The sequence below is a fragment of the Chionomys nivalis genome (genome assembly GCF_950005125.1).
Source record: "Chionomys nivalis chromosome 23 unlocalized genomic scaffold, mChiNiv1.1 SUPER_23_unloc_1, whole genome shotgun sequence".
Classification (NCBI taxonomy): Eukaryota; Metazoa; Chordata; class Mammalia; order Rodentia; family Cricetidae; genus Chionomys; species Chionomys nivalis.
Window position 1 is genome coordinate 1,591,947 of NW_026646869.1, and position 23,607 is coordinate 1,615,553.

The following is a 23,607-nucleotide window of genomic DNA, read 5'->3' on the forward strand; positions in this document are numbered from 1 at the left end:
GCGGAGCGACGGAACCTACCAATAGAGCGAGGAGTGGATGAAAGGACCGGCGTAGGCGGTGACGTGGCATGGTGCACAAAGGACTACAACTCCCAGCTGGCCTCGCGCGGCCTGGGCGGGATCTGGAGGCTGGGCCTAGCCTCTTGCCCATTCGCTCTGGGCACGCTTACTGTCCCTTGTGCCTTATAGCAGTTACCAACTCTAAAAGGACTGCGCAGGGGTATTTCTTGCTTCGGTTTTTCACCTGTGATATTACCTAGCCTTCGAGTACCTGAGCTCAAATTAACTCATTGTGATAAGTGCTTCGCGCCGTATCTACTCAAATGTTACCTTATGTAGCCCCCGGCTGATCTCGAGCTCCGGAGCGTCCAATCTCCTCCTTTATTGGGAGTATGCATCGTCACACTTGGCTGTCGAGCTAGTAGGGTACTGAGAGTTGAAGCCTTTGGTGTGCAAGGAAAAGCTCTCCCTTGCCTTCTTTTAAACAAGAAAACCTATTGATAGTCTACCGTGTTCTGCCTAAATGATCCATACACTACTTTCACCAAATTATACCTGGCTCCTCGCAGCACATACCACAAGCTAACCGGAACAAATGCCCTGCGCAGTAGGCTAGCTTTATTTAATGTTGTGTTTGTTTTTTTGTTTTTTTTTTTTAAATATTTATTTATTATGTATACAATATTCTGTCTGAAGGCCAGAAGAGGGCACCAGACCTCATTACAGATGGCTGTGAGCCACCATGTGGTTGCTGGGAATTGAACTCAGGACCTTTGGCAGAGCAGGCAATGCTCTTAACCGCTGAGCCATCTCTCCAACCCCTTAATGTTGTGTTTTATAGTTGATTTAAAAAAGAAAAAAGCTAGGAGGGGAGCAGCAAGAGAGCTCAGCTGGTAAGAGTCCTTGCCTGCCTGCCTGCCTGCCATGAAGCATGACAATCTCGCTAACCCACACGAGGAGCAAATCAACCCCTGCAATGTGCTCCCTGAGCCCCACACAAGTCCCATGGCAGACAGTAATTCAGAGCCTGCTTGGACTATAAAGTAATTCAGAGCCTGTTTGGACTGGACAGCTAACTTATTAGCAACGGCCTTGTCTCAAAAAAAATAAAACGGGAGAACCCAGGAGTAGTGGCACACAGCAGTAATCAAGAGGTGAAGGGACAAAGACCAGGAGTTCAAAGCCAGGATCAGCAAGCAACCTAGTGAGACCAAAGCCAGCCTGGACTACACAGGACTGCAGCCGCGGCAGAGCCAAAGCTGACTGGGGACTGGTGGAGGGCGGGGACTGGTGGAGGGCGCATGGCGGCAGTGGGCTTGGCGGCAGTCAGTGGTAACAGCCTGGTTTTGAACCTGAGCCCAAAGGATTTGTAAGAGAGTGGGATACAGGATGACAGACAAAGCCAAGGGTGCCCTCAGTGAAGCAGAAGTCAGACTGAAGAACAGGTGGGGCAGAGCTGTCTAGGGGGAACAATTTCTTATTTTTAAAGTTTTATACTTTTTTACATATTTATTATGTGTACAATATTCTGTCTGCGTGTATGTCTGCAGGCCAGAGGAGGGCACCAGACCTCATTACAGATGGTTCTGAGCCACCATGTGATTGCCGGGAACTGAACTCAGGACCTTTGGAAGAGCAGGCAATGCTCTTAACCACTGAGCCATCTCTCCAGCCCTAAAGTTTTATACTTTTGTGTGTGCATGGGTGTTTTGCCTGCATGTATGCCTCTACACCTTGTGCTTGCCTGTCTGGTGACTGTACAGGCTAGAAGAGAGTTTAGGATCCCCTGGAACTGGAGTTAAAGATGTTTGTGAGCCGCCATGTAGATTCTGGGCCTCAAATCTGGGTCTACTTCCTCTGCCATCTCTCCAGCCTCTATTTTGATTTATTTTGCTGTTTATTCTCTCTCTCTCTCTCTCTCTCTCTCTCTCTCTCTCTCTCTCTCTCTCCTCCCTCCCTCCCTCCCCCCTCCCTCCCTCCCTCCCTCCCTCTCTCTCTCTCTCTCTCTCTCCCACACACACACACACACACACACACACACACTGTCACCGCTCATTGGTGGAAGTCAGAGCATCACTCTTTGGAGTTAACCCAGGGATGAACTCAGCTCTAGGGTTTGCTGCAGGTGCCTTAACAGGCTGAGTCATCTTCCCACCTTTTCACTGCTTTTAGGAGATGTCTCACTATGTAGCTCAGGCTGGTCTTGAACTGCAGATCTTCCTGCCCTAGCTGCTCAAGGGCACAAGCATTGCCAATATGCCCTAGCTATGGCGTTCCTATTTGGTATGGGAGGCAGGAAGCACGGCGCCACACTTCAGGGCTATGACAGATCACTGCCAAGTTTTTCTGGGGGGCGGGAGGGGTGTGTGGATGGTTTGGATTTTTGTGGGGGGTAATTTTGTTTGTTTAGACAAGGTCTATGTAGCTGTAGCTAGTATGGAACTCACTATATAGTCAAGGCTGGCCTCAAACTGACAGAAATTTACCTGCCTCTGCCTCTTGAGTGCTTGGCAGGGATTAAAGGCATGAGCCACGATGTTTTTCTGTGTATCCCTAGCTGTCCTGGAACTCACTCTGTAGACCAGGCTGACATTGAACTCATTGGTATACTTGCCTCTGATCCCTAGCGCTGGGATTAAAGGTGTGTGCCACCACCAGGTTTTTTATGTTTTTGTATGTTTGTGTACAGCCAAGACTACACATTTGAGACTCTGTCTCTAAAAGCGGAGGCACTGGAGAGATAAGTCACAATTAAGAGCATTTATTGCTCTTCCAGAGGACCCAGGTTTGATCCCCAGCACCCACTTGGCAGCTCACAAATATCTGTTAACTCCAGTTCCAGGGGATTGATCCTATGCCTTTTTTGGCCTCTATAGGCACCAAGAAAGTACATATAGATATACATGCAGTCAAAACACCTATAAACATAAATGAAACATTTAAAATATATAATGAAAATGTAAATTAAATAAGCAAGGGAAACTGGGTGTGGTGATGGCAATGGCGCACGGCTTTCATCATTCAGGAGGAAGAGGCAGGCAGATCTCTGTGAGTCTGAGGCCAGCCTGGTCTACATAGAGAGTTCCAAGACAGCCAGAGCTACACAGAAAACCCTGCCTCAAAACAAAGACAGGGCATGCCGTGGGTGACTCAACAGAAAGAAACTTGCTGCCGTCGGGTCGGACATAACCTGAATTTCAACCCCTGAAACTCGCAATGGAAGGATGGGTCTCTCAGAAGTTATCCTCTGACCACACACACCCGCCTCACACGTGCACACAAAAGCAGGGCAGAGGCTGGAAATCAGGTAACAGTAATTCATTAGCATGCAGGAATCCTGGGTTCACTGTGAGCATTGCATGAACCAGACATGCCTGTAACCCCAGCACTGGGAGAGTGGAAGCAGGAAGATTATTAGTTCAAGGTCATCCTCCGGTACTTCAAGAGTTTTGAGAACAACCTGGGTGGTGGCATGTCTCAAATACTTTGGCATGGGTGTGTGGGTTCACATGGGTTTGAGAAATGGAGACTCAGAGACACACCAAGAATGAACTTAGCCTCTTTGGCTGCAGGGGCTCACTCTCGGTGAACTGAAGCACCTTGCCTTCCCCTCCCAGCATCTTAATTTTTCCCTATATTTACACTTTAGCCAGAAGAGTTTCATATCTAAGGCAGTGGTGGCGCACGCCTTTAATCCCAGCACTTGGGAGGCAGAGGCAGGCCTTTTTTCGGGTGGTGGGTGTTTGAGACAGGAACTCGCTCTGTAGACCAGGCTGGCCTCGAACTCACAGAGATCCGCCTGCCTCTGCCTCACAAATCATGGGATTAAAGGCATGTGCCACCACTACCTGAAGTGGCTGTCACTTGTTTGTTTTCTGAAGATTCTCTTTTTGCATTTCTGTGACTGTGAATGAATCTATGCAGGTATGCGGTGCTCTGGGGAGCCAGAAGAGGGAGCGGGTGAGCTGGCTGACATGGACGCTGGGAAAAGAATCCAGGCCCTCTGTTCTTAACCTCTGACCCATTTGTTGGCCCTCAATGTCATCTCTGCATTAGAAACAGGTTCTGACTGACAGTGTTGTTTGTGGCACTGGGCCCCCGAAAGCTGGACAAGCACTCTACACACTAAAGACAGACTGTCTTTGTTTTGGTTTTGACCTTGGCTGGCCTTGAACTCCTGTCGTTCCTGCCTCATCCTCCTGCCTCCTGAGTATCCTCTTCCAGGTGAGAAAAAAAAAAAAAAAAAAAAAAAAACCTGGCTGCTCTCTTTTCTCCCTAATTTTTCTGTCCTCGGCTTGTGCCTGGCCTGCTCCTTTGGCAAGCTGAATTCCTGTCCTCCCCCACCCCCCTACCCCCCCACCCCCGCCCCCAAGCTTAGGTCTGGTCAAGGCTGCAATGCTTCTGGGCACGGTGGCACACGTTTGGTTTGGTTTGGTTTTTTTTTGAGACAGGGTTTCTCTGTGTAGCTCTGGCTGTCCTGGAACTCACTCAGTAGACCAGGCTGGTTTTGAATTCACAAAGATCCTCTGGCCTCTCCCTCACAAGTGCTGGATCTAAAGGTGTACACAGCCATGCCTGGCCGGTAACACACACTTCAGGAGGCACTGAGTTCAAGGTCAGTCTGGTCTAAGACAGGGCGACCATCTCCAAACAAACCAAAGTGCTGAGCTCTCTGCCGGTGGCTCCCTCTCCCAGCCGACTGCCCAGCGGCTCCCTCTCCCAGCCAACTGCCCGTGTGAGCTGGCTGGTTTGTGTTGTAAGGTTTGGCCACATTTTGAGTGTGCTTTGGTCAGTGACCACAATCCCTCCTGCATGCTGCACCACAAGCCTTTAGAATCCGGGCCAGGGAAACACTGACCCACGGGGAAGGTGAAGCAGAGAGGCCAGCCTGTTGAGCGGCTGGGATGACAACGTGTGTCTCAACCATCCTTTCCTTGTGAGATCTATGCATGTGTGCAGGTGTCCTTAGAGGTCAGAGGAGTCAGTTCCTCCTGGAACTGAACGTTCTTGGTCCAATTTGGCACCACTACCTGACAGGAAACACTACAATGATCACTTATAAATACAGCAAAATGCGTTTCCAGAAGAGTGCAGGCATAGCAAGCTCACAGGGGTCCGTGAGTCACATGACCTGGGTGCTGGCCACTGAACTCAGATCCTCTGCAAGAGCAGTACCCATTCTTAGCTGCCAAGCCCACCACAACCATTCTCAACCAATCCCTTTTGAGAGCAAACCCAGTTTCCCTGGAACTTCTGCCTAGTGCCTCCCTGTACCGATCGCTTGTTTGCCTTCAGAAACCTGCCTGCTTCTCCCAGCTTCCTGTTCCCTGTCCACCCCTCACACACACCCCCACACACAAGGTCTCCGTTGAGGCTGTCCTGGTTCTGGAGTCTCGTTCTTCTAGAGGTCACAAAATGGTGGCCTGGTGGTCTCATGAGACCCACAGCAGATTTTGTTTGGTCCTCAGTGTGTGTGGTTTGGTTTAAAGGCCACCAGGCGGGGCAAGCGCTCTCCAGGTTCGCCACAGTCCCTAGCATCCCATGTCTCAGAGCCACGGGCACACAATGGCTGCGTGGCCAAGTCACCACTTTGCCTTCACGTCTTCAGCGCCACCTGGGTCCCCTACTTTCTCTTTCAGTTTGTGAGAATCACCCGGGAAAGGGCCCTCCCAACCCCTCCCAGCCAGACCCCAGGGCAGGTACAGAAGCTCACCGGCTAGCAGGGCCAGGCTGTCCCAGGAGGGGGTGGGTCAGTCAAAGAGAAGGAAAGCCCATGGCCAGAAGGATAATCAAATTGGATCTTTACTGAGCTACGGTGAACGCATGGAACACAACACAAACATGTATGATACTAGAGTCCATACTTTAAATTCAAAATTGAAAAAATACAAATTGAAAAATAGAAATATTTAATTATTAAAATTTCTCTCTTGTAATTCTCTTGTGCCTTTGAGTGGAGGCTAGAAGGTTGACACCTGCCCTTCTACACCCAGATATCAGTGCTGGGCCTTGCATGGGGCAGAGAAACAGGCAGATGAGAATTCAACCTTGATCCATAAAATGGAGTTTTTGATTTAGATCTGTAATGAAAACAGCGACTGTCACAAGTGTGGGCAGCCAGACATTTGGGACACTGCTGGACGAGGCTGAGGACCCTCGCCACACCGCAGAATTGCGAGCACCCTGGAGCACTGCGACTTGCACTGGGGTCTGCGTTCACACACCATTAAGAGCGAGCTAGCCAGTGCTAGCTCAGGATCAAGTAGAGCACGGCCCTTGGGGGGACTTGGTCTTGGGTCTCACAGTGTAAGGGGCTGGTCCTGGCACCTCTCATTTCAGACACAGCTGCAGCAAGGTGAGCAGTCCACTGTTCCCCAGCAGTGGCATCTGTCTGCCAGGACCACAGCTGTCATACATTCAGGAGCTGTTTGTGAATATCCCCGCTGAGACAGATTCAGTGTTCAACACAAGTTTCTGACCTCCAGGGAACAAGTATGGCTCTGCACACTTTGAAATGAACCAGGCATGCCGGTTTGGATTTCCTGCATGTCCTGGCCTCAGAAGGTTGGCTCAGTTCAAGCACAGGAATGCCAGAGTCAAGGTGTCGTGCATCTGAATTCCTGGTGATTGAGGCGAGGACCTGATCCAGGTCCTTGACAAACAGTGTCACTTGGGATCGAGGTATGGGATGGCCCCTCATGATGGACGACCCGATCACCGTGATGGGGCTGTCGTTGTGCTTATGAATTCTGATGTGTGTGCCTGCACAAGAGTAAGTCACTTCAAAGCGAGGGGCTGGTGAGGGGCCGCCTCACAGACTTCAGCTGCATGGAGATCACCGCCACCTCAAATAAATAAAACTAACCGTGTGGTCATAGTCTCTGCACAGCCATGGCTCAGGCCGCTGGACCACAGAAGGCCTCCGACGCCTGAGTTTCAGCCTGCGAAAGCTTGTCAGACCCACAGGCCAACCTTGAGGATGCAGTTCTGTTCAGGACACGCGAGTTCTTTCCACGTCACTCCATGGCTCCTATTCCTGGCTCTCTAGAGCCTCGCTGGCTCGGAGGGCTCTCTTCAGCTCCTGCAGGAGCATGTCCCGGCTCTGCGCTGTGTACTGGTCGTAGCTCTTACTGTGCTGGGACTCATAGTGGCGCTTCAGGTTGTACTCTTTCAGGACTGACACATTTTTTTTGCATATTAAGCACGTAGGCATGCTCTTCACTTCCACAAAGAAATAGTCTCGCTCCCACTTTTCTCGAAACACGCGGCCCTCTCCTTCTTTCTTTCGTTTGGCCACTTTTGAAGGAGACATGGGTACAAGAAAGATTTCACTTTTCTCTGAATGCTACCACAGAACCACCACGGTGCCAGCCTCGTGACTGAGGCAGGGCCCTTGCCTCACCGTGGAAGAGCAAGAGAGAGTGGTGGGGACTGTGGCGAACCCAAGAGCATGAGCCCCATTGATGGGGCAGACCCAGCTACTACTGCCAGGCAAAAGGGTGGCCCCGGGTGTCAGGCTTCCAACATGTCGAGAGGAGCATGTGTGTGAATCTCACTTGAGTTTTACAGCTAACCGGAAGGAAGAAAGTGGCAGATGCTAACACAGGGAAGGCCAAACAAAACTCAACTGTGGTGGTCCACGGCCACTAGACTGCGGCCTCTCTCCTGGGATGGGTGGGTGACCTGCCCGTTAACCAATGTCCCAAACCCAGGCAGTGGTCCAGGCACAGCCCACACTCACGGTTAACATGTGCCTAAGTGACAAATACCTCACTCCATCTCCAGGGGACAACCTGCAGACGGGCCTGAGGACACCCTGCAGGACACGGGCTTCCCCACTTATCCACCTCCAACTGGAACCAGTGCCTACTCTGTGCATAACCTTGACTGCTACGTCTTCAAGCACAGCACACACTGTCCCAAAGGGACATCCTGACTTCCTGGTGTGGCACATGTCACCTGAACAGGCCCGTGACTTTGCTTCCTGCCTGCCCTGCTCCTACGTATCAGCGAGCCTTTCTGACACTACCCCTCTGGCAGTCTCTGGGGTCCAACATCCCCAGGATGAATCTCAAGCATTCCAGTCTGGACTCCACCTCTGGCTCCTCCCTGTAATGCTCGTGTTCCAGGAGCACCCACCTCCTGACCCTGCATGTCCCTTTTCTGTGGCTTTGGCTATCTGAACCTAGGTCCCTCCTGGCTCCCAACTGCTGCTTCTCCTTCCAGGCTCCTCGGAACCCTGGCTGGGTCAGAGGCATTCTGGGCTCTGTAACCCCTTGAGTGCACATGAGCTGTGCACTACCTGCCCACCTGCCTCTGAGCCTCCCAGAACCAGGCCACACCATGCTGCCTCCAACTCACCCCATGGCCCAGCATCACCCAGCCGGGGCCTTGGGGAGTCTGCAAGGCGAGAGCAAAGACAGCCCTAGGGGCGTCAGTGACGGGAGCCGGGCATTGTTAAAAGGAACTTTATTGGGTGTTGGGTTCAGATGAGGTCCATGAGGATGTCGTCCTCCATGACGCTGGGCTGCAGGCCCGGCTGGGGGACCGGGCCTCGGGGACCCCCGCTCAGCAGCATCTGACCTGGGGGGCAGTGGGAAGGGACTGCATCTCCCAGTGGTCCCTGGGGCCATTGAGGACCCTGAGTCTCTCATCCCACCTCTTCTGGGGACTCAAGGTAGTCAAGTTTCTAGTAAGCTCCAGGGACCGCCAGAGCCAGAGATCCTTCTAAGCCCAACTGGATGCACACTTTCCTTTGACCCTTTGGGAGCCCTTCCCCCAACAGCTTCACTGACCCTAAGACATCTTCTAGCAGCCCAGGACAGCAGGGAAGGATTGTGGGATGTCTCACTCACTGAGGCCTTGCTCCCATGGCTGAGCTTCCCCTCTAGAGCTATGGGAGGCCCTTTGGTAATGGGGTCCTTGCCCGTAGCTGTAGGGACTCCCAGTCTAGACCCCTGCCCTCCCTGAACACCCTTACCTGGCAGTGGAGCCCGCTGGGGAAGCTGTGCAGGCCAAGACTGGGCAGGCGGAGGGTGCAGGAGTTGCGGCCCCAGCTGGGGTTGCCCCAGGCTCTGATGTGGTGGTGGAAGCAGAGCAGGGGCCCCCGGAGGCTGCAGGTGGTGGAGGGAGGCCTGGGGTGGGGGTACCCCAGTCTAGAGTTGGAGAAGACAAAGAATGGCTCAGAGGAAGGCCATACTGGTACAGCTCACCTCTTCCTCTCAGAGACTCTGGGTGAGAACCTGCAACCCCCTGCTGCCTCACCCCTCAGTCTCACCGGTGCTGGGTTAAGGAGCAGGCTCCGCAACTGGGGATTGGCTCCAGGGTTCTGGGGACGAAGGATGGGTCCAGAAGGAGGTGGGCCGGGGGCTGTTCCTGGAGGACCCTGGGGAGCCCCTGTGGGGGCCTGGGTAGTGCCTTGGGGCGGGGGCTGCCCTGTAGCCACAGAGGCCCCCACAGCACCTTGAGGCTGGGACTGTGGCGCCCGGAGCTGGAGCTGGGGAACAGACAGTATGAGGAAGGACAGACAGTAGGTGGCTGCCCCAACTCCACCCGACCCCCAGCCCCAACCCCACCAGTCCCCACCCGAGTCCTCACTAGATTCTGCGGGGGCCTCGCTTGGTCCTCCAGAATGGGGCCCAGGCCTGGAGGTGCCTGCTGTGCCCCCATCTGCATGGGGACAGAGAGGACAGGTCAGTGGTGAGGGAAGGCTGTCTGAGGCCGTCGGAGGACCTGGCGTGTAGGAGTAGGGTGCTATCTTCTAGGAACACCACGTAGGAGGTGCATCCCACCTGCCTGGTCACTGTGGAGGGACCAACGCTGCTTTGCTGGGACACAAGGGACACATGGACGAAGACGACCTATCTTGGCACTAGAGATGAGGCCATGACGACTGGGCTCTGGGGTGATGAGAGGACACTGGCTGGCCACCAGCACACTCACCCCTCGCTGCTGCTCCAGCTTCTGCTGCTGGACCTGCTTGTGGTTGGTGATGACCTGGCGGATGCCGTTGACAAAGCCACTCTGGTCGTAGGGGATGAGGCCCATGAAGATCTTCTTCTTGGAGGAGTACAGGAGCATGAGCACGCGCACCTCGCACGGGGCTGTGTGTGGGAAGTGCACGCAGCCCGCCTGTGGACACAAGATACCCCACCTCATTCTACAAAATTCTACAAGCCCTATGGGCAAGAGGTAGGGAGGTCTCACTGAACAAGGCCAGGGAGGGCAGGCTGGCTTGGCAGCTGCCCTGGAAACAAAAGACTGAGAGTGACAGTCACTCAAGGGCACCTGCTGCCCACCGAGGAGAGGAAAGACAACAGGCCACAGCAGAAGCCATGGTGACCCTGAGTGCCTCCACCTCATGTCTCACTCTGTGCAGTGCCGGGATAACTCCCCAAGTCACCCTGGGGAGGATGCCAGGAAGGCGGGGCTAGACCCTTGAGGACGGGTCTATCTTTCTGCCAGTGCCAGTGCCCACCAGCATGGACCAGAGAATGGCAACATCACAGGGCAGCTATCTTGGGAGTCAGAGCGTCCCAGAGTGGCTTTGGCTGCCTAGGTGACTTCTCAGGACCTGCAGCTTGCGCCCATCAACATAAACCCCTCTCCCTTCATAGTGCACCCAGACCAGGCAGCGCTCAGGCACTGGTGAGTGTCCTCCGTACAGGGGTGCAGCCTAGGGACCCAGTTCTGGCTCAGGTAAAAGGAAGGAAATTACAGCCATTGTGTTAAAGGGCGCCCAGAGGCTGGGGATTGATGTCACTGAGCTCCCGCTCCGGGTTCTGCTCTGCAGCAAAAACATTAGTTCTTGCTACTCAGTCTTGAAACATGCCCCCATAATTCAGTGTTTGCACTGAGGAAGCCAGAGACGGCCCACCAGAGGATCCTGGGTCAGCCGAGCTTCCTGACAAGAGCCCAACAGAATCGCGGTGCGCTGGGGCCACAGACACGAGAGAGTGCAGCAGGCCACAATTCAGCTGAGGCTGATTCCCCACACACAAGCGCCAACCCTCTAGCACCCAGGAAGGTGGGCCTCCTCAGATGGGACAGGGATAAGAAGAGGGCAGGAGAAGCTGGCCCGCCCTCCGGAGCCTGAGACAGGAGGATGTCCAGGTGGAAGTCCTGCTACATGGGAGACTTGTCTCAGACCAACATCAACATCAACACCAACAACCAGCACCACGAGGCAGGGATGTGGCAGGTGCCAGAACATGTGGTCAGGCAAGGCCTGGGCCTATCTGCAGCCTCAGGGCCCGGGGCTTCTCACCAAGTCAGCAGAGAAGGGGACAGAAGTTAGTGCCCACCCCCTGCCCGCCACTCACAAAGCCATTGCCCATGATGCGGTAGAGGCCTTTGAGGGACTCCAGGTCCTTGTTGGTGAAGTGGAACTGAACCATTCTTGAGTTCCGGAACAGCGGCCCCAGGGTGGTCTGGAAACATGCAGGCATCACATGGGGGCAATACACGGTAAGGGGAAGAGTCATGTGGGGACAAGGGCAGGGTCAGGCGGCCTTGGCCTGGCGGGACGCACCAGCAGCTGCTGAGGGATGAGCTGCATGATCAGCTTCTGGGGCCACTGCTCCGTCTTCCTGGGGGAGAAAGAGAGAGGAGAGTAAGGAGAGGCCAGGCTGAACCTGCCCCCACCCCTGACAAATACCTACAGGTTTTCTCCATGGTTCACATAGACCTGGCAAGGCAGAGACCTTGTCAGCTTGGTGCTGGCATCCACGGATGCAGGCTTTGGTTTCTGAAGGAGAAAGGGTGATCAGACAGGGCCTCCTTTCTCGCCCTCCACAGCCCCTGCAGCCCCACATCTCCTCTACGTCCCAGCAGCCTCACACCCATGCTCCCAAAGTTCACAAAGCCCCTCCTCTGGGCCCCAAATCTTATAATCGCTATCCCCCAGAAGCCACAATACCTAAGGCCCTGCTGGGAGCCCAAATTCTAGGCTTTGCTGCGTGCACATGCGCATGTGTGTGTGAACAAGCGAGGGGGGGAGGCTGGGGATGGAAGCCTTGTGCCTGGCAGGTAATTGTTCAACTACTGAGCTTCAACATACATTTTTTGTAGCTGTTTTTCTGAGATAGGATCTCACTATATGTCTCTCTCTGGCTGCGACTGTCCTGGAACTCACTAGACTAGGCTGGCCTTGAACTTACAGAGATCCACCTGCCTCTGTCTCCCAAGCATTGAGATTGAAGGTGTGTGCCACTATGCCTGGTTTCAACATAATTTTTATTTGTTTGTTTTTTGAGACAGGGTTTCTCTGTGTAAAAGAGACCAGCCTGGCCTCAAACTCACAGATCCGCCTGCCTCTGTCCCACAAGTGCCGGGATTAAAGGCGTGCGCCACCACTGCCCAGCTCAACATAATTACTCTTAAAACCCAGCTGTGGCACTTATGTGCACTTGTGAAGCAGACGCAAGTGGATCTCTGTGAGTTCGAGGTTACAAAGTGAGTTCCAGAACAGGTTCCAAAACTACACAGAGAAACCCTGTCTCAAAAAAACCAAAAACCAAAACAAACAAAAAAACCCAAAAAACCCAACTGTGATACCTGGTTCACAAATTCTAGCCTTCTTCTGGACCAGGTCTTCTGGGAGCTACCCACTTCCCACATACCCAACAAGTGCTCAAACCCCCTCACCTCCTGCCACTCGAGGACCCCACTCCAGGCCAGGAGCTTGTTCGACACTGACTGTTGTCCACCAAGTGCAGGGGCCCCAAGCTGGGCCGGTGAAGGACCACTGACCCCACCTGGAGCTACAGTGCTTGCCTGCTGAGGAGAACACACAGCAATGAGGGGACCATACCATCTCAGGGAGTGGCTACCCTAAAAGGGGCAAGACAAAGACCCCTTCCTTTACACCACCACCACCACCACCAGGTCCACCAGGGACCATCATGTCATTCATGAGAAACCAGACACCAGAAACTACAGGCATCTCAGAACAGCTTGAGGCCCACACTCCTGCCCCAGAGCTGCAGAGCACAGCTGTGAGCTTTGCTGTTGCTCCTCCCCTGTGCAGGAGGCATGCACTTCCCATCCACCATGAACAGGGAACAGGGCTAGGTGCTAGAACACACCACCTACCATAGATGGAGCCCCAGGCTGGGCAGTGGGTGCCAGACCTGGTCCAGGGGCCACAGTGGAGACTAGGCTAGGCTGGGAAGCAGGAGGTGGCTTGGGGGCTCCAGGAGGCCCAGGAGCCAATGGGGGTGCTGGGGCCTGGCTGAAGGGGGGCCCCACTCCTGAAGCAGCTTGCTGGAGAGGGTTGATGGGTGAGAAGCGTGGGCCCAGCCCAGCCTTCTGGTTTTTGGCGGCCTCCACAGCATTCTGTGCAGCCACTTGAGCAGCGCTGAGGTTCCCAGGGACCTGTCACACGGGGAGAAGACCACACACCCTTACAACTATGTACTTGTAGCCCCACGAGGCCACCATACCCCTCTCGTCACCCAGGAGCTCCAGGCCCCATCATCGGAAAGGCCACTGACCTGGGGGGCCCCTCACATTGTAACCCCAAAGTTTCATTATGTCCTCCCAGGAGACCACGGCTCTGCGTGGCTCCTGGTAACATCCTTACCTGGTACTGTGGTGGGACAGGGGGCAGAGCCTGCTGGGGGGCTGCGGAGAGTGTGCTGGCGGAGGATGGAGCTGGAGGCAGGGGGACTGTTTGCTTGGGCTGCAGAGGGCCTGGGGCTGAGCTGCCACCAACTGAGACAGGAGAGACAGGGTTGAGAGTAGAGAGAGGGACATCCAAATCCATGTGAAGAGTGTGCTAAAGAGTGCCCCCTCCGTGCACCGCACCCGGGCCTCACCAGGCAGTACGAGCCCACGCACTAGCACCATGTGCCGCGGGTCCTGGCTCACATCTGCTGGAGGCTGCAAGGGCTCCAGCAGGGCCGGAGGAGCTGCCTTCTCAAACAGAAGCCGAAGGGCAGGCAGCTTTCTTGGAGAAACAATGGAGAAGTGGATCCCACGCTACAGGAAGGGTAAGGCAGGAATGGGGCCTCCAGAAGTGAGTGGGGCTAGCCCCTTCCCCACTAAATGGAGGGACAGTCTGGCCCTCCGACCACAACTTTCATCAGAATGGATGGTAAAACACAGCATTGGGGTCCAGAAGGATTCTGACAATCCTAAGTAGGCATAGAGTTCTTGCCTATTTTTTTGACTCAGGTTTTCAGACCCCAACCTGTTTCCTAGAATCCAGAGGTGCAGGCCCTCCCATTCAGCACCCCAGCTCACCTCCCCTATCTTCTGCACCAGGCTCTCGGTTGTACAGCCGGAGTACGTGGTGCTCTCCACAGCAGGCAGCAGGTATGGGGGCGAGTTGCAGATGAGGAGGCAGACTCTGTGCGTCTGGCCACTGCAGGGACAAAGTCAAGCAATGGAGCAGGCACCTGTTAGCAGCAGCTCAAGGTCATGCCCTCATCAGCTAGGATGTTTGCAGTTGACAACACTGAGGCTCTGGGGCTGAGTGACAGCTTTAAGTCACCTACTGGGCAAGGGGCACAGGAGGGTCCCAGCTAGTGTCGGGTCAGAGGGCGCTGGCCTACCCTGGCCTGCACAGGGCCCCTGCTCCTCTCCAGCTCCAGCGTGAGGACTGAGGAGGGCTCAGGAGGCACTCACATCTGCTCCCGCATCTTCTTGAAGTCATCGAACAGCTGCAGGGCAGTGCTCAGGCCTTCCGCAATGAGGCTGCAGCTCTCACCACCGCCGCCCATGAACCTGCGGGACAGTTAGTCAGGCACAGTGCACCGCACAGGCACTTGGCACTGCTCCCTCCCATCCCACACTGCACTGCGCCTTAGATGGACACCATCTCAGAGTCCTCAGAGATCTACTCGTGACAAAGCAGCACTGGGCAGGGGGAAAAGGCAGGGAAAGGGTATCAGAAGAGGGAAGAGACACGGAGGCCAGCTTCTGTGCTCTCAGTTCTAGGGTGCCCAATGCCCTAGCCATCCTCCTGCTGCCCTTTCCGGAGTGGGCCATCTGCTTCACTGGTTTGTTCCCCTTTCACACTTCTCACTGTGTAGCTCTGGCTGTCCAGGAACTCACTTGGAACTAAACCAGGCTGACCTTGAAGTCACAGATCATCCTGCCTCTGCCTCACAGGTGCTGGGATTAAAGGCGTGCATTACTGTGCCTGGTTTTCGCTGGATTTTGTTTGTATTTTATGTGTATGATGTTTTGCCTGGATGTCTGTACACCACATCCATGGTGGCCTTGAGGGCCAGGAGAGGGCATTAGGTCACCAGAAACTAGAGTTACGGGTAGTTGTGAGCCACCATGTGAGTGCTGGGAATCAAACCTGGGGCCTCTGGAACAGCCCAGGGAGGAGCACTAAGCCAGCCTCCCCTATACTATGGAGAAATGCACTCGCAGACAGGGTCACGTGAGCCACAGTGGCTATCGGGGAGACAGAAGTCGTTACAGGACCCCAATCCAGGGACACTTCCGTCTCTCTGACAAAGGGGAAGGTGGGAGCAGGTGTGGACCAAGCCCCCAAGCACCTGAGTTCAGGGGCTTTTCCTCTGCCAGCACTGCGGCCTTGGCTGCAGCAGCCACACTCTTCTCAAACACGGCTTCTGGTACCTTTCCACAGCCACCTAGGAGGCCCACTCCCAATCTCTCCCCATAAGCAGGGACAGGGTCTGAGCCATCTCGTTTCTTGTCCCTAGCCTGGTCTGTCTGGCAAACAAGAGGCCAATAAAGCCTTTGGCTGGGCCTATACTGGTGCTACGTCCTCTGCCTGCCAGGCTCGCAGATGGCTGACGCACCTGTCTTTGCCTAGACTCCGCCCCAAAGCGACTTCATTCTGGTCTGGATGGAGACCCAACTTATCTACCCTATGTGCCCAGCATGGCCTCCTCCAGGAAGCCCACCCACCAGATGACCATAGTGGCACAGGTCATCCAGACCCTGTGGAAGCGACACCTCCTACCATGGCCACTCCTCATGGCTCCCTCTGCAGCCTTCCTCAGGAGTCTCCGTCACTGCTGCAGCTCTGTGATCTGCAGAGGCCACACCAAGTTCTGGACATGGCTTGACAGACAGACAGATGCACCTGAAATCTCTAGGTGGTCCCACACTATGTCCTCAGGCTTGGAGCTTGCCCCATGCTTCTCTCCAGGGACCTTCCCTGCTCGGCTCCTTCACCATCCACTCTCTCACCCTCTTAGTCCTCAGAAGCAAAAATTTTTATTGTTACCTTTAGAGTTTTGAGACTGGGTTTAGGTGGCCCAAAGTGGCCTGAACTCTAGCTTAGGCTGGCCTGGAACTCCTCCTGAGTGAAGGCATAAGCTACCACATCCAGGGGCAGCAGAAAGTTGACAGCCACAGAGCTGGAGCCCAGCCACATTAGGTCCACGAGAAGTCTCCATAAAATACCACCAGTCGCCCATAAAATTCTTCAAAGACCTCGAAAGAACAGTACTCAACTTCACTTAGAAAAGCAAAAAACCCAGGATAGCCAAAACAATCCTGGGCGATATTCTGGAGGCATCACAATCCCTGACTTCAAACTCTACTACAGAGCTACAGTACTGAAAACAGCCTGGTATTGGCATAAGAACAGACAGGAGGACCAATGGAACCGAATATAAGACCCAGATATCAATCCATACATCTTCGAACACCTGATATTTGATAAAGAAGCAAACAATATCAAATGGAAAAAAGAAAGCATATTTAACAAGTGGTGCTGGCATAACTGGATATCAACATGTAGAAAAATTAAAATAGACCCATATCTATCACCATGCACAAAACTCAAGTCTAAATGGATAAGAGAAAGTGGGAAGTACACTTGAATGCATTGGCACAGGGAACCACTTCCTAAATAGAACCCCAGTAGCACAGACACTGAGAAAAACAATTCATAAATGGGATCTCCTGAAACTGAAAAGCTTCTGTAAAGCAAACAACACGGTCAGCAAGACAAAACGAAAGCCTACAGAATGGGAAAAGATCTTCACTAACCCCACATCAGACAGAGGTCTGATCTCCAAAATATACAAAGAACAAGAAATTGGACACCAAACAATCACACAATCCAATAAAGAAACTGGAGTACAGACCTAAACAGAGAACTCTCAACAGAGGAATCTAAAATGGATGAAAGACACTTAAGGAAATGTTCAACATCCTTAGTTATCAGAGAAATTCAAATCAAAACAACTTTGAGATTCCATCTTAAACCTGTAAGAATGGCCAAGATCAAAAACACTGATGACAACTTATGCTGGAGAGGTTGTAGGGAAAAGGGAGCACTTCTGCATTGCTGGTGGGAGTGCAAGCTGGTACAACCCCTTTGGATGTCAATGTGGCGATTTCTCAGAAAATTAGGAAACAACCTTCCTCAAGACCCAGTAATACCACTTTTGTGTATATATCCAAAGGATGCTCAATCGTGCCACAAGGACATGTGCTCAACTATGTTCATAGCAGCTTTGTTTGTCAAAGCCAGAACCTGGAAACAATCTAAATGCCCCTCGATCGAAGAATGGATAAAAAAAAATGTGGTACATTTACACAATGGAGTACTACACAGCAGAAAAAATAAAACATCTTGAATTTTGCAGGAAAATGGATGGAACTAGAAAACATTATTTTGAGAGAGGTAACCCAGACACAGAAAGACAATTATCACATGTACTCACTCATAAGTGATTTTTAAACATAAAGCAAAGAAAGCCAGCCTACAAACCACAATCCCAGAGAACTTAAACAACAATGTGGACATTAAGAGAGACTTACATAGATATATTCTACACAGGAAGTAGAAAGTAGAAAAAGACAAGATCTCCTGGGTAAATTGGGAGCATGGGGACTTTGGGGGAGGGTTGAAGGGGGAGGGGAGAGGCAGGGAGGGGAGCAGAGAAAACCGTAGAGCTCAATAAATAACATGAAAAAAAAAGAAAAAAATTACCACCAGTCACAAACACAATAAGCAAGAGGGTTATTACTTTCACCACGTTGGGGTGGCGCATGGCAGCAGCCCAAGATGCTCACAGACCCCCTTAAACCGGGTTAGGGGAGTCCCAGCGAGGGGAGGTTAGATTTTGGGCTGATTGGTGGGTTTAAACAGTTCACAGTTGCTACAGGATTTGTTGGTGGCTCAGAGGTTAGGCCTTTCCAGCTGCAGGCTGGGAGAAGCTCTCTCTAGTTCTCTGAAGCTTGCACAAGGCTGCAGGGCGCCCTCTGACTGGTTGCCCCTGGGTTGTGGCTTTCCCAAGAATGGCCTGCCCAGCTCCAGCCAGTCCCAGCAAACTGAAGCTAAGGCCTAGTCCCTGGCAGGGGCTATTAGAAATCTGTCATGGCTCTGGTCTGGCTCCCTGGTCCTCTCACCACGCACCAAGACAACCCTACATCCAGTCCTGCTACCTAGCTTCCTGCTACAGGAGAAACCAAGCTATAAGTTTCTCAGCCTCTCTGAGACCTGCCTGAGGCAGGGGCACCAGGAAATTGCTACGGGCGGTGACAGGAATGTTGTGACGTAGCAGAAGGAGCACTTGCCTGGCAGTGTGCCAGCACTGGAGGCTGCACAACTGTCCGCTGAACATGGCCATCCAGTGCTGCCAGCTACACGTTAGTTAAGAAAAATAACTCAGCCTTTAATCTCAGCACTCGGGAGGAGAGGCGGGCAGATCTCTGAGTTCGAGGCCAGCCTGGTCTACAGAGTGAGTTCCAGGACAGCCAGGACTACACAGAGGAAACTCTGCCTTGAAAAACAAACAACAACCAAACAAAGAAGCCCAGAGCAAGGCTGTTCCTAACCACACTGTACTCCTTGTCTCCAAGCAGCAACAACAGAAGGGGAGACTTCCCAAGCAGGGCCAAGTCCTGCTGATTCCCATTCCAGCCCTGCCCAGAACATCTTGGGAATGGGTCACAGGCCTTGATCAAAACGGTGATCCCGGAAGAGTCAAGCAATGCTGAAATGCCTAGCATAGCCGAGGCCACCCAAATGGGGACACTTGTGTTTCCAGGGTCCTAATGTAGAACTGTCCTGATAGTATCTCCCTCTGTCTTCAAGTGCCTAAGGAAGGGGCCCACTCTTTCTACAGTCCACACAAAGGTCTGTGTCTTTGAGGGCCTTTCCCAGCAGCCATCATTCCTTGTAGGAGTCAGACCCTACTTGGAAGTAGTCCAGGGGAGAAACAGCAGGTACCTGGACTTCTACAGGGGTCCAAAAGTGGAGGCAGTGACGGGGAAACAGAGGACAACTAGCTGATAACAAAAGTCACAGAAGTTCCTCGCACAGACATGTGCCCAGGAGACTTAGCAGCCAAGCAGGAGTTGAAGAGAACAGAGCTGGCTGGCACTGCTCTCAGACTCCCGGCTAAGCAATGGGAAGGAGGTCTCAAGCATTCGCATCAACCCTGACGTGCAGCCGTGCAGACCCTGGGCTCCTCAGAATCCAATGGCTGTTCTCAAGGCTCACCTCCATCTAGCCCCGAGGTCTTGGTAAGGAAGGCGTCATCTGGCCTCTAAGAGACAACTTCCCGGGCGCCACTGCCAGCTGGCGGGGGTTTCAGGGCTGTCGTTAGCATTCTCACCGAGGCAGAGCACTTGCCTAGCATGGACAAAGCCCTGGGTTCCGCTCCCAGCAGCGTGCACACACACAGATCCCAACTTTCCACAGCACCCAGAACAGGCTTCACAACAAAGAATTATCTATTTTCAGGACCTAGAGAGATGGCTCAGCAGTCAAGGACACTGGCTGTTCTTCCAGAGCACCCAGATTCAATTCCCTACACTCAGATGGCAGCTCAAAACTGTCTGTAACCAGTTCCAGAGGACCTGGCACCCCTGAACAGACATACAGGTAAAACCTCAATGCACATAAAATAAAGTAAAAGATCTTTTAAAAAATGATCTAGTCCAAGCCAGGTGTAGCGGCTCAGAGACCTAGACGGAAGCAGCCGAGGAGGGAGGATGAACAGGCAAAGGCCAGCTCTTGCCACACAGGGACTTTGCGGCTAGCCTGGAAAACCTGATAAGACACTGTCTCCAATTTAAAAGTGGACTAGAGGCGGGAGAAATGGCAATGCTAAGAGCATGGCTGCTCCCCCAGAGGACACAGATTGGACTCCCAGCACCCACATGGCAGCTCACGCTAACTCCAGTTCCAAAGAATCCTATTCCCTCTTTTGGCCTCCAATGACACTAGGCACACAAGTGATACACAGACATGCATGTAGGCACAACACTTGTACACCTTAAGCAAAAAGAAATTAGTCTTTTTTAAAAACTTGCGTGCCAAGTGTCAACGATGCCTAGAACAGGAAGCCAAGCTGCCAAGTGGAGTGTAAGGCCAGCTCTCCGTCTACTGTGTGTTTGCACGACACACACACAACCAAACACGGAGGACATGCAAAGCATACCTGCTTCACCACAGCAGGAAGGCAGGAATCAGCATTGTCCAATGAACCTTGACCACAGCCAGGTTGTGGATTTCCCACGGAAAGATTAGCTTGAGAGACCTCCCTCCCAGCATGCAGCAGCCACAGCCAGACTGTGGATTTCCCACGGAAAGATTAGCTTGAGAGACCTCCCTCCCAGCATGCAGCAGTCTACACTGCTGCTCATATGCAAACCAAGCACAAGAACAGGGCAAGCAGTGAGCGGCCACTCGCATGTCGCTCACTGTGTGCCCTACACTAGCACCTGTGAGGTCTGCCCCAGGGACCCCACCGTCCACCAAGCAGGTAGTAACAAAAGCTGGTGTTGTGTCACTTGGTCGTCAGTCTCTTTGCCCTCTGGGTTCAACCATTCACTCTGAGCAGAGAAAGCTGCCAGTCTGGGCACCAAAGCACCACATGTGAGGGCCTGGAGACAATCAGGCAGCAAGGAACTAAGTGAGGCTCTGTCGACAGTCACAGAGCAAGCTGTTCTGCATGTGGCTCTCCCCGATATGCCAGGCCGTGGATACCCACAGCCCTGGGAGACCAGACCAAACACACAGCTGAGCTTATCCGTCTGAATTCCTAAGGATGCAACTGTTCCATCTGAAGTCTTTATTGGGGGAACCGGTTACGCGGCAACAGACACCCAACAGCACAAACAACACATGCAGGGCCCACAGATTTCTCCAGCTCTGACGGAACAGGCAGGCAGCACCAAGTAGCCTGGGACCCCGTGGTCAGAGAGCTGTGTCTGAAGTCACCGTGACTACTCCAGGCTGCCGAGCTCCACAAACTAGCCATGGTGGCACAAGTCTGTAATCCCAGCAACTAGAAAGTGCAGGCAGGAAGATGGGGAACCCAAGGCTAGCCTCGGCTACACTGTAAGCTATGATGCACCCCACAGAAGGACGCTCCAGGCCCAGGTGCACCCTGCAACTGCTCTGGAATAGCAGGAGGAAAGAGGGGGGAAGGGCAAGCTGAGGGCATGACACTCAAGCTAGCATACTCAGACACCGACTCTGTTCTGCGGACCACAAATGGAGGAATAGCTCACTTGATGCCATCCAGCCAGGTGACAAACTCATAGGCACTGCTGGTTGGAGCGTGACATTGTACGTAGGATTCTGGAGCGCAGTCCACTGTGTTGAATACCACAAGGCTGTACTGGGTTCCACCATACTGGGAGAACAGGACAAAAGAACTTTGAAACTCAAGTCTTAGGCAGGGAACTTCAGATCAGGTCCGTACCCAGCTTCCTCCCTCGGCCTCAGAGGTCTACCGGCCTCCTCCCAGGGACGCGGCCGCACACTCACGTCTCCACCGAAGTCCGTCTCTGCGGGCGGTCCCCCGTTGAAGTACCTAGAAAGACAGGAAATGCGGCGTCGGCACGAGCCGTAGGTACAGCAGAGGGAGGCGACGTGGGCCCTCACTCACTCGATGGCGGGCAGCAGGTAGTGCTTGCGGAGTCCCTCGAAGTACGGCCCCAGGTTTGCTGTGCCCTCGATCACAAACACCACGTCGGCCACGAGGCCCCCGGCCCGAGCCGGGCCCTCGGACCCGGGGACCATGCCCCGCGCCGCCGCCGCCAGCGCCGCCGCCGCCGCCGTTGCCGGCCCAGAACGAGCAGAAGTGCGCTTGCGCGATCCGCGCACCCGCGCCGGACGTCTGGCAGCCTCTGCTGATGCTAATGCGGCCATGTTTGTGCCGGGCACAAACGGGGAGTGGCGGTTTTATCGCTACCCTAGCGCTGCGGACACCATGAAACTCTCAGAACTGGCACAACGCGCCCCTTTAGGGGCCTCTTGAGATCGAACAAACTTTTGTCCACAATATCAAGCACGAAATAAAATCGGAAAACGGCACATCCGGCCACCATCTTGGAGTCGGTCTCGAATTTCCGACTCCGAGCTGAAGGGGAGGTTTGGGGAACCAGATTGCTAGGCAACGCGTACCCAGCCGTTGTTTTCTCACACAGAGATTAAGTTAATAAATTCTAGTCTTTCTGACCGGGGACAAATGGAAGAGAGCGGTCCAATCACATCTTCGGAAACGACGTTGCCAGGCAACACTGTAAAGTTGCAGACGACTTGGAAGCCAGGGCAGTTGTTTTCGCTCGAAAAGAAGCGAATTCCAATTTAAATGGCGGTTGCTAGGCAACACCTGATCCCTGTTTTCTGGGAAAGAATCCAGTAACTGGCTCAAAGCAAATACATTAGATAGATAGATAGATAGATAGATAGATAGATAGATAGATAGATAGATAGATAGATAGATAGATAGATAGATAGATAGATAGATAGATAGATAGATAGATATTAAGAATAATGAAGAAATAAAATAAAAATAAATAAATAAAATAGCGTACTAGGAATGTGTGGTATACTTGAGGGAGAACTTAATCTCAGCATTGTAGCCAATAGCATGAATATTAAATGACTTAGAAAATTACTGTAAAATCTATGAACAGAAACTTAAATAACTCTTACTAATAGAAAAATACAAAGCCAGGATGGAGGGGAGAGGTGATGTCACAGAAACAAACAGATCTCTGAGTCCTAGCCAGCCCCTTCTACAGAAAATATCAGGACAGAGCTACACAGAGAAACATTGTCTCGAAAAAATAAAACAGGAAAAGAAAAAGAGCCCAGCGTGGTTGTATATGCTTTTAATCCCAGCATTTACGAAGCAGAGGCAGGTGGATCTCTGAGTTCAAGGCCAGCCTGGTCAACAGAGTGAGTTCCAGGACAGCCAAGGCTACACTGAGAAACTGACACAAACCCATTTTTAAATGCGGGTGGTGGGAATATGAACTCAGACCCTCGGCTCGCACTAAACCATTTCCCAGATCCTGGTTTTAGTTGGGGTTTTGTCTTTCTTAGGGCCTGCAAGAAATACCATAAAAGATCTCCAGCCACATTACAATCAGCAAAAGCACTTTATTAAAATTCTAACCTGTTAGGTGGCACATGGTGACAGCCAGTGAGCCCCCAAGACTTCTTTTTTTAAAAAAATATTTATTTATTTATTTATTATGTATACAATAGTCTGTCTGTGTGTATGCTTGCAGGCCAGAAGAGGACACCAGACCTCATTACAGATGGTTGTGAGCTACTATGTGGTTGCTAGGAATTGAACTCAGGACCTTTGGAAGAGCAGGCAATGCTCTTAGCCACTGAGCCATCTCTCCAGCACCCCCCCC

At 52.8% G+C, this 23,607-nt stretch overlaps 1 protein-coding gene across 6 annotated transcripts; it reads right to left on the reverse strand.

Moving 5' to 3' along the window:
* Positions 1-5,801: 5,801 nt before the first annotated feature.
* Med25 (mediator complex subunit 25) lies at positions 5,802-22,024 on the reverse strand. Of its 6 annotated transcripts, none has more exons than XM_057761077.1 (17): positions 21,843-22,024; positions 21,722-21,767; positions 21,463-21,587; positions 14,629-14,727; positions 14,245-14,365; positions 13,818-13,980; positions 13,583-13,713; positions 13,093-13,374; positions 12,646-12,774; positions 11,661-11,746; positions 11,531-11,588; positions 11,322-11,429; positions 9,943-10,131; positions 9,598-9,669; positions 9,278-9,496; positions 8,981-9,155; positions 5,802-7,296 (listed from the first exon to the last, which is right to left on the reverse strand). In XM_057761077.1, the coding sequence occupies exons 1-17, from the start codon at positions 21,974-21,976 to the stop codon at positions 7,031-7,033; spliced, it is 2,403 nt and encodes an 800-aa protein (XP_057617060.1). In that variant the 5' UTR covers positions 21,977-22,024; the 3' UTR covers positions 5,802-7,030. The 6 variants fall into 6 exon arrangements, with proteins under 6 accessions (XP_057617060.1, XP_057617059.1, XP_057617061.1 ...); XM_057761076.1 differs by having other exon boundaries at positions 12,646-12,777; XM_057761080.1 differs by lacking the exon at positions 5,802-7,296 and adding an exon at positions 8,420-8,583.
* Between the last annotated feature and the right edge of the window lie 1,583 nt (positions 22,025-23,607).

Excerpts from the sequence above, each read along its gene's own strand:
- Med25 (XM_057761076.1), bottom strand. The coding sequence starts at position 21,976 with ATGGTCCCCGGGTCCGAGGGCCCGGCTCGGGCCGGGGGCCTCGTGGCC. Across the intron at positions 13,981-14,244 it reads TGGTGCAGAAGATAGGGGAG|CGTGGGATCCACTTCTCCAT; the intron begins GTGAGCTGGGGT and ends CCCTTCCTGTAG. Across the intron at positions 13,714-13,817 it reads GCGTGGGCTCGTACTGCCTG|TTGGTGGCAGCTCAGCCCCA; the intron begins GTGAGGCCCGGG and ends CTCCTGTCTCAG.